This window comes from Pogoniulus pusillus, chromosome 5 (assembly GCF_015220805.1).
Source record: "Pogoniulus pusillus isolate bPogPus1 chromosome 5, bPogPus1.pri, whole genome shotgun sequence".
Classification (NCBI taxonomy): Eukaryota; Metazoa; Chordata; class Aves; order Piciformes; family Lybiidae; genus Pogoniulus; species Pogoniulus pusillus.
This window is the reverse complement of record NC_087268.1, coordinates 6,447,306-6,465,408: the sequence shown is the minus strand read 5'-3', so window position 1 is coordinate 6,465,408 and position 18,103 is coordinate 6,447,306. Positions and strand designations below refer to the sequence as shown.

General features: G+C 46.1%; 1 protein-coding gene across 2 annotated transcripts; it reads left to right on the top strand.

Moving 5' to 3' along the window:
- Positions 1–3,062: 3,062 nt before the first annotated feature.
- TAGLN3 (transgelin 3) lies at positions 3,063–17,642 on the top strand. Of its 2 annotated transcripts, none has more exons than XM_064143107.1 (5): positions 3,063–3,402; positions 3,806–3,993; positions 4,834–5,008; positions 10,685–10,787; positions 17,097–17,642. In XM_064143107.1, the coding sequence occupies exons 2-5, from the start codon at positions 3,814–3,816 to the stop codon at positions 17,236–17,238; spliced, it is 600 nt and encodes a 199-aa protein (XP_063999177.1). In that variant the 5' UTR covers positions 3,063–3,402; positions 3,806–3,813; the 3' UTR covers positions 17,239–17,642. The 2 variants fall into 2 exon arrangements, with proteins under 2 accessions (XP_063999177.1, XP_063999176.1); XM_064143106.1 differs by having other exon boundaries at positions 3,768–3,993.
- The last annotated feature ends 461 nt before the right edge of the window (positions 17,643–18,103 follow it).

Here is an 18,103-nt window from a genome sequence, read left to right as displayed (position 1 = left end):
TTAAATCCCCTCTCAGTCATCTTTTCTCCAGACTAAAAAGACCCAAGTCTCTCAGCCTGGGCACATTTTCACTCACTTACACTTGGACTCGATCTCAGAGGTCTCTTTGAACTAAATTCTATGATTTTATCCTCTGCACTTCATTTTAACATCTGCTGCTTCTTAGGGACAGAATGCTGCATTCTGAAAAGCACTTTTCTGACAGTGGCCACACTTTGGCTGCAATGAGACACATTTTTGCTTGCTTCCAGGTAGACTAGTCAGTTCCAGGAGTTGTTTGAGGGGATAAAAAAATATCTGTTGTTCACTATCACAGCTTGCCTGAGCTGGGATCTTCTTGAGAGTCTGGACTTTTTTTGTGACTTCTAGTGGTTGAGGGGTGACCTTTGTAGAGTAGGACTGATGGTTGCACTTGATGATCCTGGGTGTCTTTTCTGATCTGAATGATTCTGTGATTCTAATAACATACTCAATAATTCAGATCTGAGGGCACATTCTTGTACAAACCTAATAAAAACTTACACAGTCATTAATGGTTTTTTTCAGTTACACTTATATAGTTAGACCTACTGGTTAGCCAGCTTTAGTCTACTCATGTGTTATGTCATTTCAGAGTCAGTTTAGTTCCCTAATCATAGATTTATAGAATCATAGAATCAACCAGCTTGGAAGAGACCTCCAAGATCATCCAGGCCAACCTAGCACCCAGCCCTAGCCAGTCAACTAGACCATGGCACTAAGTGCCTCATCCAGGCTTTTCTTGAACACCTCCAGGGACAGTGACTCCACCACCTCCCTGGGCATCCCATTCCAATGCCAATCACTCTCTCTGCCAACAACTTCCTCCTAACATCCAGCCTATACTTCCCCTGGCACAACTTGAGACTGTGTCCCCTTGTTCTGTTGCTGCTTGCCTGGGAGAAGAGACCAACCCCCACCTGGCTACAACCTCCCTTCAGGTAGTTGTAGCCAGCAATGAGGTCACCCCTGAGCCTCCTCTTCTCCAGGCTAAACGGCCCCAACCCCCTCAGCCTCTCATAGGGTTTGTGTTCCAGTAGCAAACTCTAACATGTTACAGAGCTTTTAGTAAATTGCATCAACACATTCACGTTGCAAAACAAAGTCATCCCATTGTTTTCCAGAGGACTGTTGGCACAGAAGCAGGCTTCTGATTTGATTACTTGTACTTTGGAGATATTAGGGGAGGGTTTTTTTTTTCCAATCCTCATCACCATTCCTGTTTTTCAAAGCCTTATTAAAAATGGATGTTGATGGACAACCTCCAGAATAGGTTGTATAGTCAGCATCTGTGAAGGCAGAGACTGCAGCTCAAGAAAGCTAAGTTACCCATCTCCACCCCCAGGTTAGGATGGAAGGCTGATGCAAAGGGAGATGGCTTTCACCCAGTCTCACTGCCACTGAGCACCTTAGTGTGCGCTGCAACAGCCAAGCAACCTCGGTAGTTTCTTTCTAAACAAAGAATGCAGAAAGTCTGAAAGTGCAACATAAAGCTACTACTTCTCTGTGGGAATGGCCAAAGAGTGTAATACCAATCACTGAAATAGGAAAAGATGTCAAATTCATGTCCTGCCTTTTGCAGCTGCAGCTCACTGGCATGGTTTGCAGACCTGGTGCCTTCAGCAGAGTGTTCAGTGGGGTGGAAAAGTCCTCAAGTGATGGCCCTGTCACGTAGCATGCTTTGTGTTATGTAATCAACTGTTTCATAGGGCTTTAAAACTACAAGTGCAGAGAAGGGAAAGCACTACATTAAATGCCTATGGAAGACAGCAGTGAATTAGGTCATCTATTAAATTTTTTATCTCCTGAGTCTGCTCAAGCCCAGCAGCATCCAAGGCAGTATAAATCTGAGAATTCACCATCTTACAATGAGAAAGTAAGGGATGAAGAGACCATTATGGGACAGATATACTCGAGGTTACATTCCTTTTCCCCCTTTTCCTGCCATTTCAATTCAGAGGAAGGCCTTTGGTTGGCAAGCTGACTTTGAATCCACCTCAGGTTTATCAGCCTCCTTTCACATCAAGCTGAACATGAATCATTTGCCAAAAGTGAACAATTTTGTAGCAATTCTGTGGATGTAAGACATTTGAAAAGGTCTGGTGCAACTTGGAGACAATCAAAATGATTCTGTTTAACGAAGGTTATATCTCTACAAAGCAGAGATGAAGAGGGTCTTGTCTTAACTTTCTCCTCCCATCATTGCAGTGGTATAATCAAAATTCATGCTGCCCTACATGGGCATAGCTCCTTTGCTGCCACTGGAAGTATTCTGACTCATAACAGCAGAAAATATGATCCTTGTGCTTTTCAGTAGGTTTGCTAGTTTATGGTGATTTCCTTTGCTTTTAGTGATTTGAGTTGGTTTCTCAGGACACTATTACCCTATTTGATAACTTCATACCCACTAATGATAGGATCACAGTATCACAGTATCATCAGGGTTGGAAGAGACCTCACAGATCATCAAGTCCAACCCTTTACCACAGAGCTCAAGGCTAGACCATGGCACCAAGTGCCACGTCCAACCTTGCCTTGAACAGCCCCGGAGACGGCGACTCCACCACCTCCCCGGGCAGCCCATTCCAGTGTCCAATGACTCTCTCAGTGAAGAACTTTCTCCTCACCTCAAGCCTAAATCTCCCCTGGCGCAGCCTGAGGCTGTGTCCTCTCGTTCTGGCGCTGGCCAGGATGACTAGAATATTCTGCTACCTGCCTCCTCTTCCTTGCCTTTCCATCTGATTGTCACCTTGTTGAAAGTTTTTATCAGCATTTGAACAGGGAAGAGATTATTTTCCGTGCTGTCCACCGTGGTGATGCAGAACTAGAAGAAGAATCTGCTTCTGCTTTGTGATTAAAAAGAAATGATGTGTTGTAGTTGTTGTCACTTTCCTTTATCAGAATGAAACCAGATCGAGTCCCCTTGTTTGTATTTCTAACTGCCTGACGCTGGGATGCTTGCTGCAGTTTGGCTTGATGCAGAGTAGGTGGAGTAAAACTGAGGCTGCAGGGTGAGCAGCACAAGGCTGAGGAAACACGCATGAAAACAGCCTGCAGATGGGCGAGATAAACAGGATCCCCAGGCTGTGACTGAGTAGGCAGGCCTCTTTAATGGCTCTTAGCAACGCCCCTGCTCTGACCCTCCTCATATGTGAGGAAAACCAAATCAATACACTGTTTGTCAAACCACGATGCTGCAGCAGCAGCAGCAGCAGCAGCAGGGCATTGTGGCAGCCTTCGTCTCTTAAATTCACCAGCGCTTTCCCAGTTTGCCTGTCTCTGGATAGCCATCCCTGCTTCTCTGCTGAGGAAGACGCTGACTGCACCTTGAATCTGACTGACTGAGCTCCCATGTACAACCTCCTCCACATTAGCAAGGATTAGGTAGGCAATTTTAAAGTGCTTTTGGTAGCTTTAGCACTGATCCGAGAAGTCCCTTGTATTCTCTAAACGCAGCAGAAGCTTCTCTTTCAAACCTGCTCTATTCTCAGTCTTGCTTTTCTTCCTCTGTTTTTGTGGTTGGGCAGGGGAGAAGGATTTTTTTTTTTTTTTTTTTTAATAATGCTGTAGCTGATTTGTGCTTTTGGAAAAGGATATTCCCTCACTGATCCCTCCCCTGCTCTGCAGAATAGTTATAACCGGTGCCATACAGTTACTTCGGGTGTTGAGGAACATCTGTTCAGCTGTCTAACATATAGGGCAGGCTGCTTACTCTTTTATGCTTTAATTTTCCGGTGCAGCCTTCAAAGCTGCAGATCAGGACTCTACCCACTAAGCTCTGCTTCAGTTCCAGAGATGGCTAACAGAGGACCAAGCTATGGCTTAAGCCGAGAAGTTCAAGAAAAGATTGAACAGAAATACGACCCAGAATTAGAGTCTAGGCTGGTGAACTGGATTATTGTGCAGTGTGGAGAAGAGATAGAGCATCCTCCTCCTGGAAGGCAACACTTTCAGACCTGGCTGATGGATGGAACGGTGAGTGTTTTATCTTGCATGTGTTTATATCCACAGTGTCTGTATTTTCTGTCCTCATCTAGCTAAGCTGGTCAGAGCTCACAGCCAATGCAGAAATATGTATCTTACTCTCTGATTTATTTCCTTTTGACTAGGACTCTTGATCTCAGAAGATAATTATTCTACTAGAGCACTGGGATTAATGCAGTACTTGTGATTCTTATGACTCATGCATGTTATGTATAAGAATGACTCATTCCTTCAGCACCTTTTCTCAAACAGTTAAATGAGGTCTGTTTTGAAACCAGATGTATGCTTTTCTCTTTAAAGAATAATCACTGTTGAAAGGTGAAGAGATGTGTGAAATTCAAAGGATTTGGGTTGTGTCATAAGTGTTTTCTTGGAAATAATTCTGTATCTTAAACATTGTATCCTATTGGTTTATTGAACAACAAGCAGATGCTGCTGTTTGCAGTGGGCTGTAAGACTATGCTAATCATTGAATCTCTGCCAAAGTGACTTCAACAGTATTTCAATTGACATTGCTTATGTTTTTGGCTTGGGCATGTGGCTTCTTCTCTGTTAGTTGTTATATAACCTTTACCAGTGATTGCTTTGTTGTTTCTAGCAGATTAGGATTTATATGATTAGGCTATTGCCAGCAGTTAATAAGAGCTTTAATGCATTTCCAGCTACTACTGTGACCATTATCAATGCACTACTTTCTTTTTGATTGAAGAAATTACATCTCTGACAGAAACTTCCCAGGTCAAAAGAATTTTGCAGCATCATTTCATGTGCAGAAATAGCCTTCTAGTTTGATGATTGCTTTCTAATTTTGTTTCTCTATTTGTCTCTCAGCTGTTATGCAAGTTAATAAACAGTTTACATCCAAAGGGAAATGAGCCCATTGCAAAGATCTCTGAGTCAAAAATGGCTTTCAAGCAGATGGAACAAATTTCTCAGTTCTTAAAAGCTGCTGAAATCTACGGTGTAAGAACAACAGATATTTTCCAGACAGTGGATTTATGGGAAGGTAATAATACTAAACTGGAAGTAAGCTTGCAGTCTTCATTTTACTTTGCTTTGATGTGTTGTAAAGATGCATTTTGTCCAAGGCATATTCTATAATGCAATTATCTTTTGTTTCTCTTTGCCTTACCTCATTACCATCTCCTTCCGGTAGCACATTATCTCCCCTGAGGGTTTTGCATTACCCTGGGGGCACAACAGAGCCTTTCTGAGCTCATGTGTTATCCACAACCCCATCATTCTGAAAGAGGTCCACAGACCACAGAAAACAAGTGCTCCCTAGGCAAATTACTTCCATCCTTTAATAGCAAATAGGGAACCCCCTTCTATTTTTACTGCAATTTTCAAATTGTGAGCAAATCTTAAATTAGAGCTATAAAATATAAACTGGACTTGATGATCTCAGAGGTCTTTTCCAACCTGGTTGATTCTGTGACAATGCATACCCAGGAGCATTTATGCCTCTGCAAAGCTTAGGAGGACTCATCTGTGACTAGCAAGAAGCAAAACTCACTGCTTAACACCATGTTAGTTGAGCATTTCTCTCTAAGGATAGAGTCTTTTAAGGGAGGTCACTATGGCAACAGCAAAAAAAAATTCAGAGTGCCTCTGGGGTTTTGCAGTAACCCAGGTGAGGGCTGTATGCATCCTGTGCTTGACATGGGAACTGCACCTTCTGAAAAGCTGAGTCATTTGTGAGTTTGTGAGGGTGGCTTTGCCCACTTCTGTGGTGATGCTTCTCTTCCTGGTACTCTGACCAAATACGCTATATATCCTGCATCGTTCTGGACAAGGTAATGGAAAACACTCTAAGGGTGCTTAGAGTCAAGGACAACTGCAGGGTAGTGAAAGGAAGGCATGAAAGTGTCAGAAATCCACCTTGAGGAAGAAACTGTGGAAAGAGGAATACATCACACCGAGAAAGCTGGTCAGCATAGTTTCTGTAGGAACACAACATGGAGCAGAAAAGCTCTGGTCTGCTTTCACAGCCTGGCAGGATATGTGGATAAGATTGCTCCTCTGAAGGACAGCTCAAGGAATGAAATACTAGGGTGCTCTTTTTGGATGGGTTAGAAGGAGAAGATATACTGACAGCTGGAGCTACCAGAATCTATAATGTTCTCAGGGTACCAAATTTGCTTGACAAACCCTATCTTTGGGCAGAACAAGGGCAGGATTGGTTTTTTTCAGTTCAGTCTTTAGTTTACTGTCTTAAATGAAGAGATATTCACTTCCCCAGTGTAAGAGGCTCCCCACTCTTAGCCTAGCAGGCTGTGGAAAGAGAAGTTCCATCTATCTTGTAAGGGTTGATAACAACTCATTTCAGATGCTGTTTTTTGCAGTCTTTTGCATAATGGCTTCACACCATGCAAACAGAAGTATGGTACACTGAACCTTGCAACTAAAAGGACTTGCTCTGAAGACAAAAAGCTCCTAATGAGGGTGTCTCTCCTCGTTTCTTTTCCTTCCACTCATCATCTTTTCTCAGCAGATGTAAGGGGGAAAATTGGTAACTTCCAGAGGACAGGAACTCAAAACACAACTCACAACCTAGACACGCAGGACTTCACTGTTATTTTAAGACACATCAAAACTCCTCTGTGTCCCTTCACTTTGCACTCTCTCTTCATTCCTCCTGCTGCTCATTTCAGTGCTGAGATGAAACAGTGAGTCTCTCCAGCAATGCGTCACTGCGAGCTTTTTGTGTCTAACCAAAACTTTGACCTCTAGCATCTGTGCTGCTTCAGGGCTGGATTGTCTGAGGCTGGATGCATTAGCTGGAGAGAAAGGACAGTCTCTTTCACTCTTTCATTATTATAGTGCTCTTACACTTCAGGCCATAACCCCTTTAGAAAGAGAGGAGATGTCATTGTATGTTTACAGGGAAAGAAAAGTACGTGTGACTGAAAAACAGCTTTCCTCTGGCACTAATTGTTTTCCAGGAGCTTTTGCTTTGAAATCCTTAGTAACAATTAATGGAAATGTTTTAGGATGCAATCTGCTGTTGGCTGTTTCAAACCCGCTCAGCCCATCTGGTGCATTTTTCTTCATCTCTGCAACTTTTAGCTCCAGGAGAGGTATATTCTTTCTTTTGGTCCTGTCTTACTTTTAACTCCTGTGCAGAGCAGCTTTCCATAATCCACACCCAAGATGGATTATGGGCTGATCAAACCTCTCTCTCAGGCATGAGGAAATGAAAAGCACCAAAAGAGGCTGAGTGAAAAGGGGTAAAAAGGCCTCTGAGAAGTGTGGTAAAGTGAGAAACAGGAGGAAAAGTCTGGATGGGGCACTTGGTGCCATGGTGTAGTTGACTGGATAGGGCTGGGGGATAGGTTGGACTGAATGATCTTGGAGGTCTCTTCCAAGCTGGTTCGTTCTATGATTCTATGCTTCTGTGATCCCTTTGAGTAGTTATTAAGCTTTACAAAGAAGCATTTCAGGAACACTGAGCAGAGCAGCTATCCCTGTTTAGGTTTGAACCTTCCCCATTCTGGACCTGAAGAAGAAGGCCTTCCAGCCAGGTTTCCCCAGAAGAGAAAGGCTTAGTACGAGAAGCGAGCAGAAGCCTCTTCTTCCTCGTACAGGCAGTGCCAAGATCCTCTTCCAGGCTGTGCTATTTGAAGCACGCTGCAGGGGAACATCAAAGCTGCAGAAGAAATATGCCAGTGTGGGTCTCTTCAGCATGATTTACGGAGGCTGAGGCTGGGGGCTGGGCAGGCAGCCTACGCAGTTGTCCCTCCGTGGAGCTGAGGGCAGGCACTGACCGCATTTTTCTGCCGTGCCATAATCAAGCCTGGCACCAGGGAACGCCTGCCATCCCTGCTGTAGGCTGGCTGCGGTCTTAGGCGACTTGCTCAGTGGAGAGCTTCAATTTTTCACCTTGGGATGGTTTGGGTGTTCCCTGCACCCCCCCACACGCTTTAGAAATCACCCAGAGTAGTCTCAGCTCTGGGAATATGAATGAAGCTTATATTTACAGCTGGCACAATAGACAAGCAGATAGTTACAGTATATACAGTTATAGACAGAAATAGACACGGTAAAAGGCAATACAGAAACACAACTCCCCTCCCAGAAACCTGAGTCCCCAGGAGGGGCTCTCAACCACCCCTGCACCTTCCCCCTACCCCTCTCAACCTTACCCCAGTCCTAAAGAAGAACAGAGGTTCAGCCAAGAGGTTAAGAAGCAAAGGTGAGTGGAGGGTGAGGTTAGGGAGATGCAGCTCAGTCAGTGCCCAGCCAGAAAGTGACACAATGGCCAGAGAGTTATCTAATGTTTTCCTTTCTTCTTCAGCAAGACTCTGAGGGGAGTAGACATCACTCTTGTTTTCCTTTCACAGCCTGTGATCTAGTTCTTCTCACCAAAACATTCTACCCTGCTTCAAACTAGCACACACGTCCCTAGCCCCTTGTGTCCTTCACTGGAAGAGAACAGGTATCACAAGAGCATCCTGGCCGTGGCGGTGTTCTGTCCCTCGGCTCCCACATCACCGCTCCTCTGGTTTTCCCCTGCAGGTCTCCCACTCACCGCTGGCAAATAAAGCAGTGCCGGGTGCGAAGCGTGGGGGGGGCTGCCAGATGGCCCCGCCAGGCCCTTCCTCGCCTTTTGCTGCCCTTCTTTTGTTTCGTTTTCCTGCGCTTGCTGTCGTTACTCAGCCCATTCACTTTTAAATCCTTCTTCACGTCCCAATCAGCCACCGAGCGAGGCATCCCAAGGACGTTGTGTGTGGCATCTGTCACAGCATATGGTACATCTGCTGGTCCGAGGGGCTCTGCCTCACGCTCTTCTTGGGTGCACGTTGGGATGTCAGCTCTTCAGCTGCCGTCTTGAGCAGGGACCCCATCTGATACAGCTGTCCTTAACAAAGACAGCAAAATCAGGACTGTTTATTTTCTGAGCAAATGGTCCCCTGCAGACAGAACGGCCATAAACTTTACAGACTGTATGGCAGCCACAGCTGAAAGCTGCTAGATGGTTTCAGCTTTAGGCTGTCTTCCTCACCTCAGCCACTGTGTTATGCATTTAGGTTTGTATGAACCAAAGCCCTGAAGTGCCTCTGCCTATAATGAGGGCAATGCACAGCATAAACAGACCGTGCAGCGCTCGCTGCCCTCTATGCTCCAGCTGGTCTGCAGTGATTTCCATTAATATTGGTCCACTGGAGCTGTTTTGAAACCTATTCTTATCATCATCATGTCTCTAGTGCCTCGTTTTTTAAAATTACTTGTTTTCCCACATGAAGAACTTATAATCAAAATCAGATCTGTTCATGAGATAAAATATTTCAGGGAAGAGGAAGAACTGGAGCAGAAAGGGAGAGAGGCAAAAGGATTTCAGGAGAAGAGAGAGGCAAAAGGCAGATTTCTAACAGCTTACCATGCTACAGGATCATTTTTACTACAAAGTTTGCCAAAGTTTAACATGTCTGTGAGTTAGAGTCTATCTGATTCTAATGTATTTATGCTCCATGTCTCCTCTGAGTTGTTGGTTGGTTTGGTTTTTTTTAACTCACTGGAAGAATCAAGCAAATGGTGCTGAACAAAAAGCAAATCTAGTGGTTATACTCATTTGGGAAGGAGAGACAGGAGGAGGGGAGGCTGTTTTTTAAATGCAAACCTCTGTTGAAAATGAACCTTATGTTTCAAGGGTGCAAGGTGCTCTGTTGGAAACTGGTGACATTTTCAGCTAGGTCGAAGGTGTGCCTCAAAGCAAATGATAGGCAATCTCATCCTTTCCTAGAGAGATGGGGTAAGTTATCCCCTGAGAAGCTTTTCTCTTGCTGTTGTTTTATGGAGGGAACCTAAAGAACAAGTGATGGCCAGATATGTAATTTTCAATTGGCTGAAGATGAGCTATGAGCCCTGACTTCTTGAAATGAGGAATGAAGCCAAGTAACAGAGACAGGACATGGAATGATGATCCAGATGGCAGGGACTGGAGGTATAAAGCTGCAGAGCATCGATTTTTGGCAGCCTGAGAAAGGAAGTCAGTAGAAGGGATCTGGGAGAGGATGATTAAATTGGGAAAGACTGGTACAAGTAATGTGCCAAGGTTCTCCAGGATTGCTGTCAGCACAGGAACTGTCTGGGATTGCCAGGGTTAAATGGTAGATCAGCACTCAGTGCCATGGTCTAGTTGACTGGATAGGGCTGGGTGATAGGTTGGACTCGATGATCTTGGAGGTCTCTTCCAACCTGGTTGATTCTATGATTCTATGATTCTATGATTCTATGATTCTACTGTTTTACATGTGAAGAAATAGAGGTCCTGCACTGTCACCTAATATACTGTTCTCCCTCACCTCTGGTTTACTGAATATGTTACTGTTCTTTGTATTCCAAAGTGACTTCTTAGGAAAAATATTTGCCAAAAGGATTATCTCTCTTAAAATAATATGGGGGGGGGGGGGGGGGGGGGGGCATTAAGATACCCAGAGGCCTGGAAATTCAGAAATGGCTGAATTGTTAAGTTTTGCATGAACAGTGCCCCTTTGAGAGCTTTAACTAAACTCTTGCATGTTCAGTCTCTCCATTTCAGCAACTGCAAAATAGCATCGTTAATGCTATTAACACACTTCTTCAGGGGACCTGAGGGAGATAGTTAATCCATGGGATAAGACTGCCAAGCTATTTGTTGTGCAAGGAGTTCTTCTATTAATTTAACTGTCTGGCTTTCTAGGGAAGGACATGGCAGCAGTGCAGAGAACACTAATGGCTCTAGGCAGTTTGGCAGTCACCAAGGATGACGGCTGCTACAAAGGGGATCCATCCTGGTTTCACAGGTAAAGTCCAAAGCACAGCTGCTCAGAGCTGCCTTCCCTGGGCAGCTGGTAATATCATCAGCCTTTAGGCTTTAAGGAAATTTATTGGGAAAGCGACAGTTTCCTCATAAATTGTCATTATAATGGAGACATTTTCCCTTTGGGCTTGAGAGGAGGGAAGCAAAGATCCAACTAAGCAACCTTTTACCCTTCACTGGTTCCCAGCTTTACCAGCATCTTGTCATATATTTTCTGCTTAAAGTTACACCAGGGCTGCTGGGGAGGGTTCTGTGGTAGCTGTGTAGCGTAGCCTTTTCTCAGGTAGCCCCATCACACCATTTTATACATCCCTCCTGCACCAGAGCCAGGCCACCACAGCTGTAACCAAGACTAAGGAGTGTGTTGCCCATGGTTCCAGCTCTGATTTCCTCTTGGAGATGATCCTTTTGAAAAGGCTGTTGTAGACTGTGTTGGTGTGTGTGTTGTGTTGTGGGCTGTGTTGGTGTGTGTGTGTTGTGTTGTAGGCTGTGTTGGTGTGTGTGTTGTGTTGTAGACTGTGTTGGGGTGTGTGTTGTGTTGTAGGCTGTATTGGGGGGGGGGGGGTGTTGTGTTGTAGGCTGTATTGGTGTGTGTGTTGTGTTGTAGGCTGTGTTGGTGTGTGTGTTGTGGGCTGTGTTGGTGTGTGTGTTGTGTTGTAGGCTGTGTTGGTGTGTGTGTTGTGGGCTGTGTTGGTGTGTGTGTTGTGGGCTGTGTTGGTGTGTGTGTTGTGTTGTAGGCTGTGTTGGTGTGTGTGTTGTGTTGTAGGCTGTGTTGGTGTGTGTGTTGTAGGCTGTGTTGGTTTGTGTGTTGTGTTGTAGGCTGTGTTGTGCATGTGCTTGTGTGTGTGTGTGAACTGTGCTGAGCAGCTGGCTTTTGGCAGTGCACACAGGGAGGAGTGCAAAGCCCTGTTCCAGGTACCTTCATAGCATATCCATCCTGTTGCATGAGGGGCCCACCCTGGTCACTGAGAAAGAGATTTTCTTGTCCACTCACTTTATGCCTGACTCTTACTCCTTAGAAGGAAAGCAACAATACTTAGTTTGGATGTCATTATTATGTTTATCAGTTTCAGCTAATCCTCTATACCCATTTATGAAGAAAAGGGAATGAAAATGGCATCAATCATACAGATATGTGTGTCCTAAGAGCAGCTGGCAGGAAAGCATACTTCTATCTGATAACAGTCAGAAAGGCAAGGCTGTCGTGGACATCTGCAGACCCTCGTATAGTGAGAAGGCATTTTTGATCCAATTTTTCATCAAACCAACAATTATTTCATTTCCTAGTCTTCTTTTTCCTTCGGGGAGTATCACTTAGCTGTGAAGAATTGTCTGTGTGGGCAAAGCTATTTATTTGCACAAAACCTTCATTCTTTGGCTAGGGAGGCTGAGAAGCAGGGACAGAAAAAAATGGAAATCCTCTCACAGTTAGCTGTCCTGCTCCACAGGCGTATTATTGACAGGACATTCTGCCATCCAATGATGTTTCTTACGCCAAACTGTCTGAGGCATGTTAGCAAAATGAGTGCTGGTTGATTGTCTTTGGCTTCCTTGAATTTTCTGATGTCTAGGTGAGGCTCAGCAAAAGTAAAACAAGCTTCACTTGCTTGATATGAAACCTCAAGCTACTCCAACTGAGGAGAGTTGAATTTAGGTGAATAAGTGCAAACTCCTATGCATTCCTGATATTGAATTAGCTTAACCTAATACAGTGTACAAACAGATTTGTATTTATGGGATATAATTAGGTTTAAAATTAGGTTCAAATCTAGTTACGTGCTTTAATACAAACCAGACATGAAATCACTGTGACCCAGACAGGCTTATTTGTTTTATGTAGCTAAAACAAAGTCCTATAAGGAAAAACTCATTTTCATCTGGACTCTTTTAATTGTGGGTGGGAACAGTTTTCACTGGAATAAATGAAGATGTGATCATTCTCCCCTAGCTGTCTATCCTGCCCAAGCTGCTTGGATAGCCAATGCCTACCTACGGCAGTCCATCAAATGCCATTTTAGAGACACTGCCTTAAGGAAACCTGGTTCCTGGCAAGAAACAAGTGACTTACTCACCCCTTTGGGCAGATCAAGCCTCCTTGCTACCCAGTGTTAGTCATGAGCCCGGGCTTCCAAGCTGCTTCTTAATCACCTTGAAGTGAATTGAATGAAGTCCAGATTAAATAGAGTATCCATGCAGGGATCTGCAGTCCTTAAGTCGCTGCCACTCTTGAGCTAAGCCATTTACCTTCCAATTGCCAGTGTATCACAGTATCATCAGGGTTGGAAGAGACCTCACAGATCATCAAGTCCAACCCTTTACCACAGAGCTCAAGGCTAGACCATGGCACCAAGTGCCATGTCCAACCTTGCCTTGAAGTGCCCCAGGGACGGCGACTCCACCACCTCCCCGGGCAGCCCATTCCAGTGTCCAATGACTCTCTTAGTGAAGAACTTTCTCCTCACCTCAAGCCTAAATCTCCCCTGGCACAGCCTGAGGCTGTGTCCTCTTGTTCTGGCGCTGGCCACCTGAGAGAAGAGAGCAACCTCCTCCTGGCCACAACCACCCCTCAGGTAGTTGTAGACAGCAATAAGATCTCACATACCCAGTCTCCCCAGATCTGATTCCCCCTTCCTTGCACACCCTAGCACTAGCGAAAGCTGGCACAAAGCTAACAGATCTGGTGGGCTCGGTTTGTGATAAGCTGATGGCAGGCAGTCCAAACAGACCTGACCGAGTGTGAGGCACGGAGGGGAACAGGCCTGCCCTGGCCTCTTTTTTTTCTGCTGTCTTGGTGAGAGATGTTTCCACTAACCTAAAGCAAACTCCAACTACATGTCATTATCTGTAAGCTCGTCAAATAGTAAATGCGGTGCTTATGCTGGTAGGCACCACATATGTGCTCCAAAGTGTAAATAGAATCACCGTTTATTAGCACATCCAAGGCTCCTTTCAGTATCTCGTATCATTTCCTCTTTGCAGTTCTCAGCTGTCATTTTCCTGTCCAGAGTTTCTTTTCAGCTTGCTGTGGAGTTACTCTGCAAACACAGCTGAAGATCCCAGGGGAAAAGAGAGAACAGTAGGAGAATCCGTTCCTGAGATTTTAATTAAAATGAAGGCAGAAACAGATAACCTGAGATTTGCTTAGGTAATAGCAGTAGTTCTAAAAACATCCTCTTGCGGAGATGCTGGCAGCAGCTCAGTGCCTGTGCAAGTGTGCTGGAAAAGAACTGAAGCAGCAGCCAGGTGGTGTTGCTTTCCGAGGCGCCGGCAGTTCTGCATGCCCCCTTGCCAAAGGGCATGCCTTCTGGCAAGAGCTGGCATCTGAAAGCCTCTGCGGGGCTTCCCCAAGCCCTCCTGTTAGGCTGTGCGTTAACACTGGAGCCCAGCGCGGAGAAAACGACAGGTCAGCCCTGGCATCCTCTGGATCTTTCTCGCCTGTCTGCTTTGCTGGGCTTTCACGCTGCCATGAGTTTCTCCTGCGATGTTCTGAGCACCCTGAGCCTAGCAGGGTTTAAGTGCTTTTTTGGACTCGAGCCAGAGTGCTCCGCAGGGTACAGCACCAGACCCTCACAGAGGATCATGGTGATGGTGTTCAGTCGCAGCAGGAAGCTAAGCTAGCACTCTCCTCTAGTGGTGGGCTGGCAAGAAAAGGGGAACTGAAGCTCGAAACCATATTGCTGAGTAACCTGATCCCAGGACAGAGAGCAGGCAGAAAGATTGCACCTGGGTGGCAGTAATTTGATTGACTGAAAGCCTTCTCCTGTCTGACGCTCATAAGGACTGATCCTTGCCCCTTATAAGTTGTTTTTCCCACCTTGTATAATGAAAGGTTAATTCAAAATGGGCAGCTCCTCCCAAGGCAGCAGAGCACAAGTTTTTGTGCATCTTCTTAACCACCACTTTGCCCCTCAGTGCTATTTTCAGGGAAAAGAGACTTCTTTTAAACTCCCAACAAATGTCTATTGATCCAAAGGGCTCTTAAGGCCAGGGACGCAGGACAGAAGTGGTCAGCATGTCTTGGCAGAAGATACAGGACTGTCATACAATTAAGACATAGGTGCAAAGGGCAAAGGTGGAAATGGCAACAGAGCAATTGCTCTGTCCTGTAGGTAACCATCAGTCACTAGTGGTGTCCCTCAGGGATCAGTGCTGGGCCCCATCCTCTGTAACATCTTCATAGATGATCTGGATGAGGGCATGGAGTCAGTCATCAGCAAGTTTGCAGATGACAGCAAGCTGGGGGCAGATGAGACTGGGTTGGAGGGCAGAAGGGCTCTGCAGCGGGACCTTGACCACCTGGACAGATGGGCAGAGTCCAATGGGATGGCATTCAATAGCTCCAAGTGCAGGGTGCTGCACTTTGGCCACAACAACCCCATGCAGAGATACAGGCTGGGGTCAGAGTGGCTGGAGAGCAGCCAGACAGAGAGGGATCTGGGGGTGCTGATTGATACCCACCTGAACATGAGCCAGCAGTGTGCCCAGGTGGCCAAGAGAGCCAGTGGCATCCTGGCCTGCATCAGGAATGGTGTGGTCAGCAGGAGCAGGGAGGTCATTCTGCCCCTATACTCTGCACTGGTTAGACCACACCTTGAGTACTTGAGTGTTCAGTTCTGGGCCCTCCAGTTTAGGAGGGACATTGAGATGCTTGAGCGTGTCCAGAGAAGGGCGACGAGGCTGGGGAGAGGCCTTGAGCACAGCCCTACGAGGAGAGGCTGAGGGAGCTGGGATTGGTTAGCCTGGAGAAGAGGAGGCTCAGGGGAGACCTTATTGCTGTCTACAACTACCTGAGGGGTGGTTGTGGCCAGGAGGAGGTTGCTCTCTTCTCTCAGGTGGCCAGCACCAGAACGAGAGGACACAGCCTCAAGCTGTGCCAGGGGAGATTTAGGCTGGAGGTGAGGAGAAAGTTCTTCCCTGAGAGAGTCATTGGACACTGGAATGGGCTGCCCGGGGAGGTGGTGGAGTCGCTGTCCCTGGAGCTGTTCAAGGCAAGGTTGGACGTGGCACTTGGTGCCATGGTCTAGCCTTGAGCTCTGTGGTAAAGGGTTGGACTTGATGATCTGTGAGGTCTCTTCCAACCCTGATGATACTGTGGTACTGTGATCATCAGCTCTGCAAAACTGAGCGAGCCACTTCTCTGTCTCATTGTTTCTCTGGTTACATTCAGCTCTTATTTACTCCACAGAGTTAACTTATATTGATTTGTAACATATCAGCTTGTATCACACAGCACAGCTAAGTGTCTCATTGTGCTAAGATCCCATGGAGTACAGCTGGTAAAAGCTATAGAGCTTAACACAGATTAACCCTCTCTTGTGTTATAAAGAGCACTACATAAATGTTTTATCTGGGAGAGTCCCTTGGAGTTCTGGAGTAAGTATCACAGTATCACAGTAGTATCACAGTATCATCAGGGTTGGAAGAGACCTCACAGATCATCAAGTCCAACCCTTTACCACAGAGCTCAAGGCTAGACCATGGCACCAAGTGCCACGTCCAATCCTGCCTTGAACAGCCCCAGGGATGGCGACTCCACCACCTCCCCAGGCAGCCCATTCCAGTGTCCAATGACTCTCTCAGTGAAGAACTTTCTCCTCACCTCCAGCCTAAATCTCCCCTGGCGTAGCTTGAGGCTGTGTCCTCTCGTTCTGGTGCTGGCCACCTGAGAGAAGAGAGCAACCTCCTCCTGGCCACAACCACCCTTCAGGTAGTTGTAGACAGCAATGAGGTCACCCCTGAGCCTCCTCTTCTCCAGGCTAACCAATCCCAGCTCCCTCAGCCTCTCCTCGTAGGGCTGTGCTCAAGGCCTCTCCCCAGCCTCGTCGCCCTTCTCTGGACACGCTCAAGCATCTCAACGTCCCTTTTAAACTGGGGGGCCCAGAACTGAACACAGTACTCAAGGTGAGATCTAACCAGTGCAGAGTACAGGGGCAGAATGACCTCCCTGCTCCTGCTGACCACACCATTCCTGATGCAGGCCAGGATGCCACTGGCTCTCTTGGCCACCTGGGCACACTGCTGGCTCATGTTCAGGCGGGTATCAATCAGCACCCCCAGATCCCTCTCTGTCTGGCTGCTCTCCAGCCACTCTGACCCCAGCCTGTATCTCTGCATGGGGTTGTAAGTGGCACAGTGAAAGTCTGAAGCGTTGCTTCTCACTGCAGGAAAGCAGTTAGCCCACTCCGTGTTGTCCAGCCCCAGGGAACACACCTATCAACGTCAGCCAGTTTCAGACTGATTTTCACAATCCTCTGTGTGTTGTGTTGCTTTTTTTGTGTTTGTGCCTGGACAGGAAAGCACAGCAGAACCGACGAGGGTTTTCAGAAGAGCAGCTCCGCCAGGGACAGAACGTAATAGGCCTTCAGATGGGCAGCAACAAGGGAGCGTCGCAGTCGGGTATGACAGGCTACGGGATGCCAAGGCAGATTATCTGAAAGCATCTCTGTCTGTAAACACTCCTCCTGCAGCATGGTCTGTTTAAACAAACAAACAAACAAACAAGCTCATTAGTTACCTTTCTGCCTGGTTTATAATAGCCTAGCTCTCTCTAAGGTTTGAAGTATTTTTAGTTTGGTTTGGTTTCTTTGCAGCTGCAAGAGCTCACTTAGGAACTTGGGTTTTCGTGGTGGTATGTGTCAGTCCACAGCACGTGCACACTCACTGCTGCCTCCCACTTTTCACTTCTGAACTATGCAAAGACAATTATTCTGTATTAATTTATTTGCAAAGTGTTATCTTCCGTATTTGTCCACGCTGTACTTGTATTTCAACCAGTAACCTCGTTCTTCAATTCAGTGATGATATTGTTTGACCTGAGAATAAAGACAAATTAAAGATACCTCTTAGACTTGTTATTTAAAGCAAGCAAAGCAATTAAAAGCAATGACCTCATGAGGCTGTGCTAAGGAGTTAAGTGGTTGCTTTTTCTCATCCGGAAATGGGAGCTGTCTCTTGAGTGACTTCTTGTTCTAGTGCTTACAGTTGGTGTTGCATGCTCAGTTTAGTGTTTGTCTAAAGGCACACCCCATGTACTTCTATAAAAAGAAGAAAAGGTGTATTAGCCCTTGAGTCTGATTGATGTAGTCCCACCCAATTTAGCTCAGATTTCCCATGACCTGCTGTGCTGGGTTGACTGCAGCTGGTAAACCTGCGGTTTGAGATAAAATCAGCTTAGCAGGGAAGCAAAAGCTGTGTGTGGAAATGAAGCAGAACAAGGAATTAATTCCCTACTTCCCATTGACAGGCAGACATACAGACACTTCTGGGAGAGCAGGGCCTCAGAATGCATGATGGTTACTT

Bases quoted from the DNA above. Each gene is read 5' to 3' on its own strand.
- TAGLN3 (XM_064143107.1), top strand. From the start codon at position 3,814: ATGGCTAACAGAGGACCAAGCTATGGCTTAAGCCGAGAAGTTCAAGAA. The intron at 3,994-4,833 runs GTGAGTGTTTTA...TTTGTCTCTCAG, and splicing joins CCTGGCTGATGGATGGAACG to CTGTTATGCAAGTTAATAAA. The intron at 10,788-17,096 runs GTAAAGTCCAAA...GTGCCTGGACAG, and splicing joins GATCCATCCTGGTTTCACAG to GAAAGCACAGCAGAACCGAC.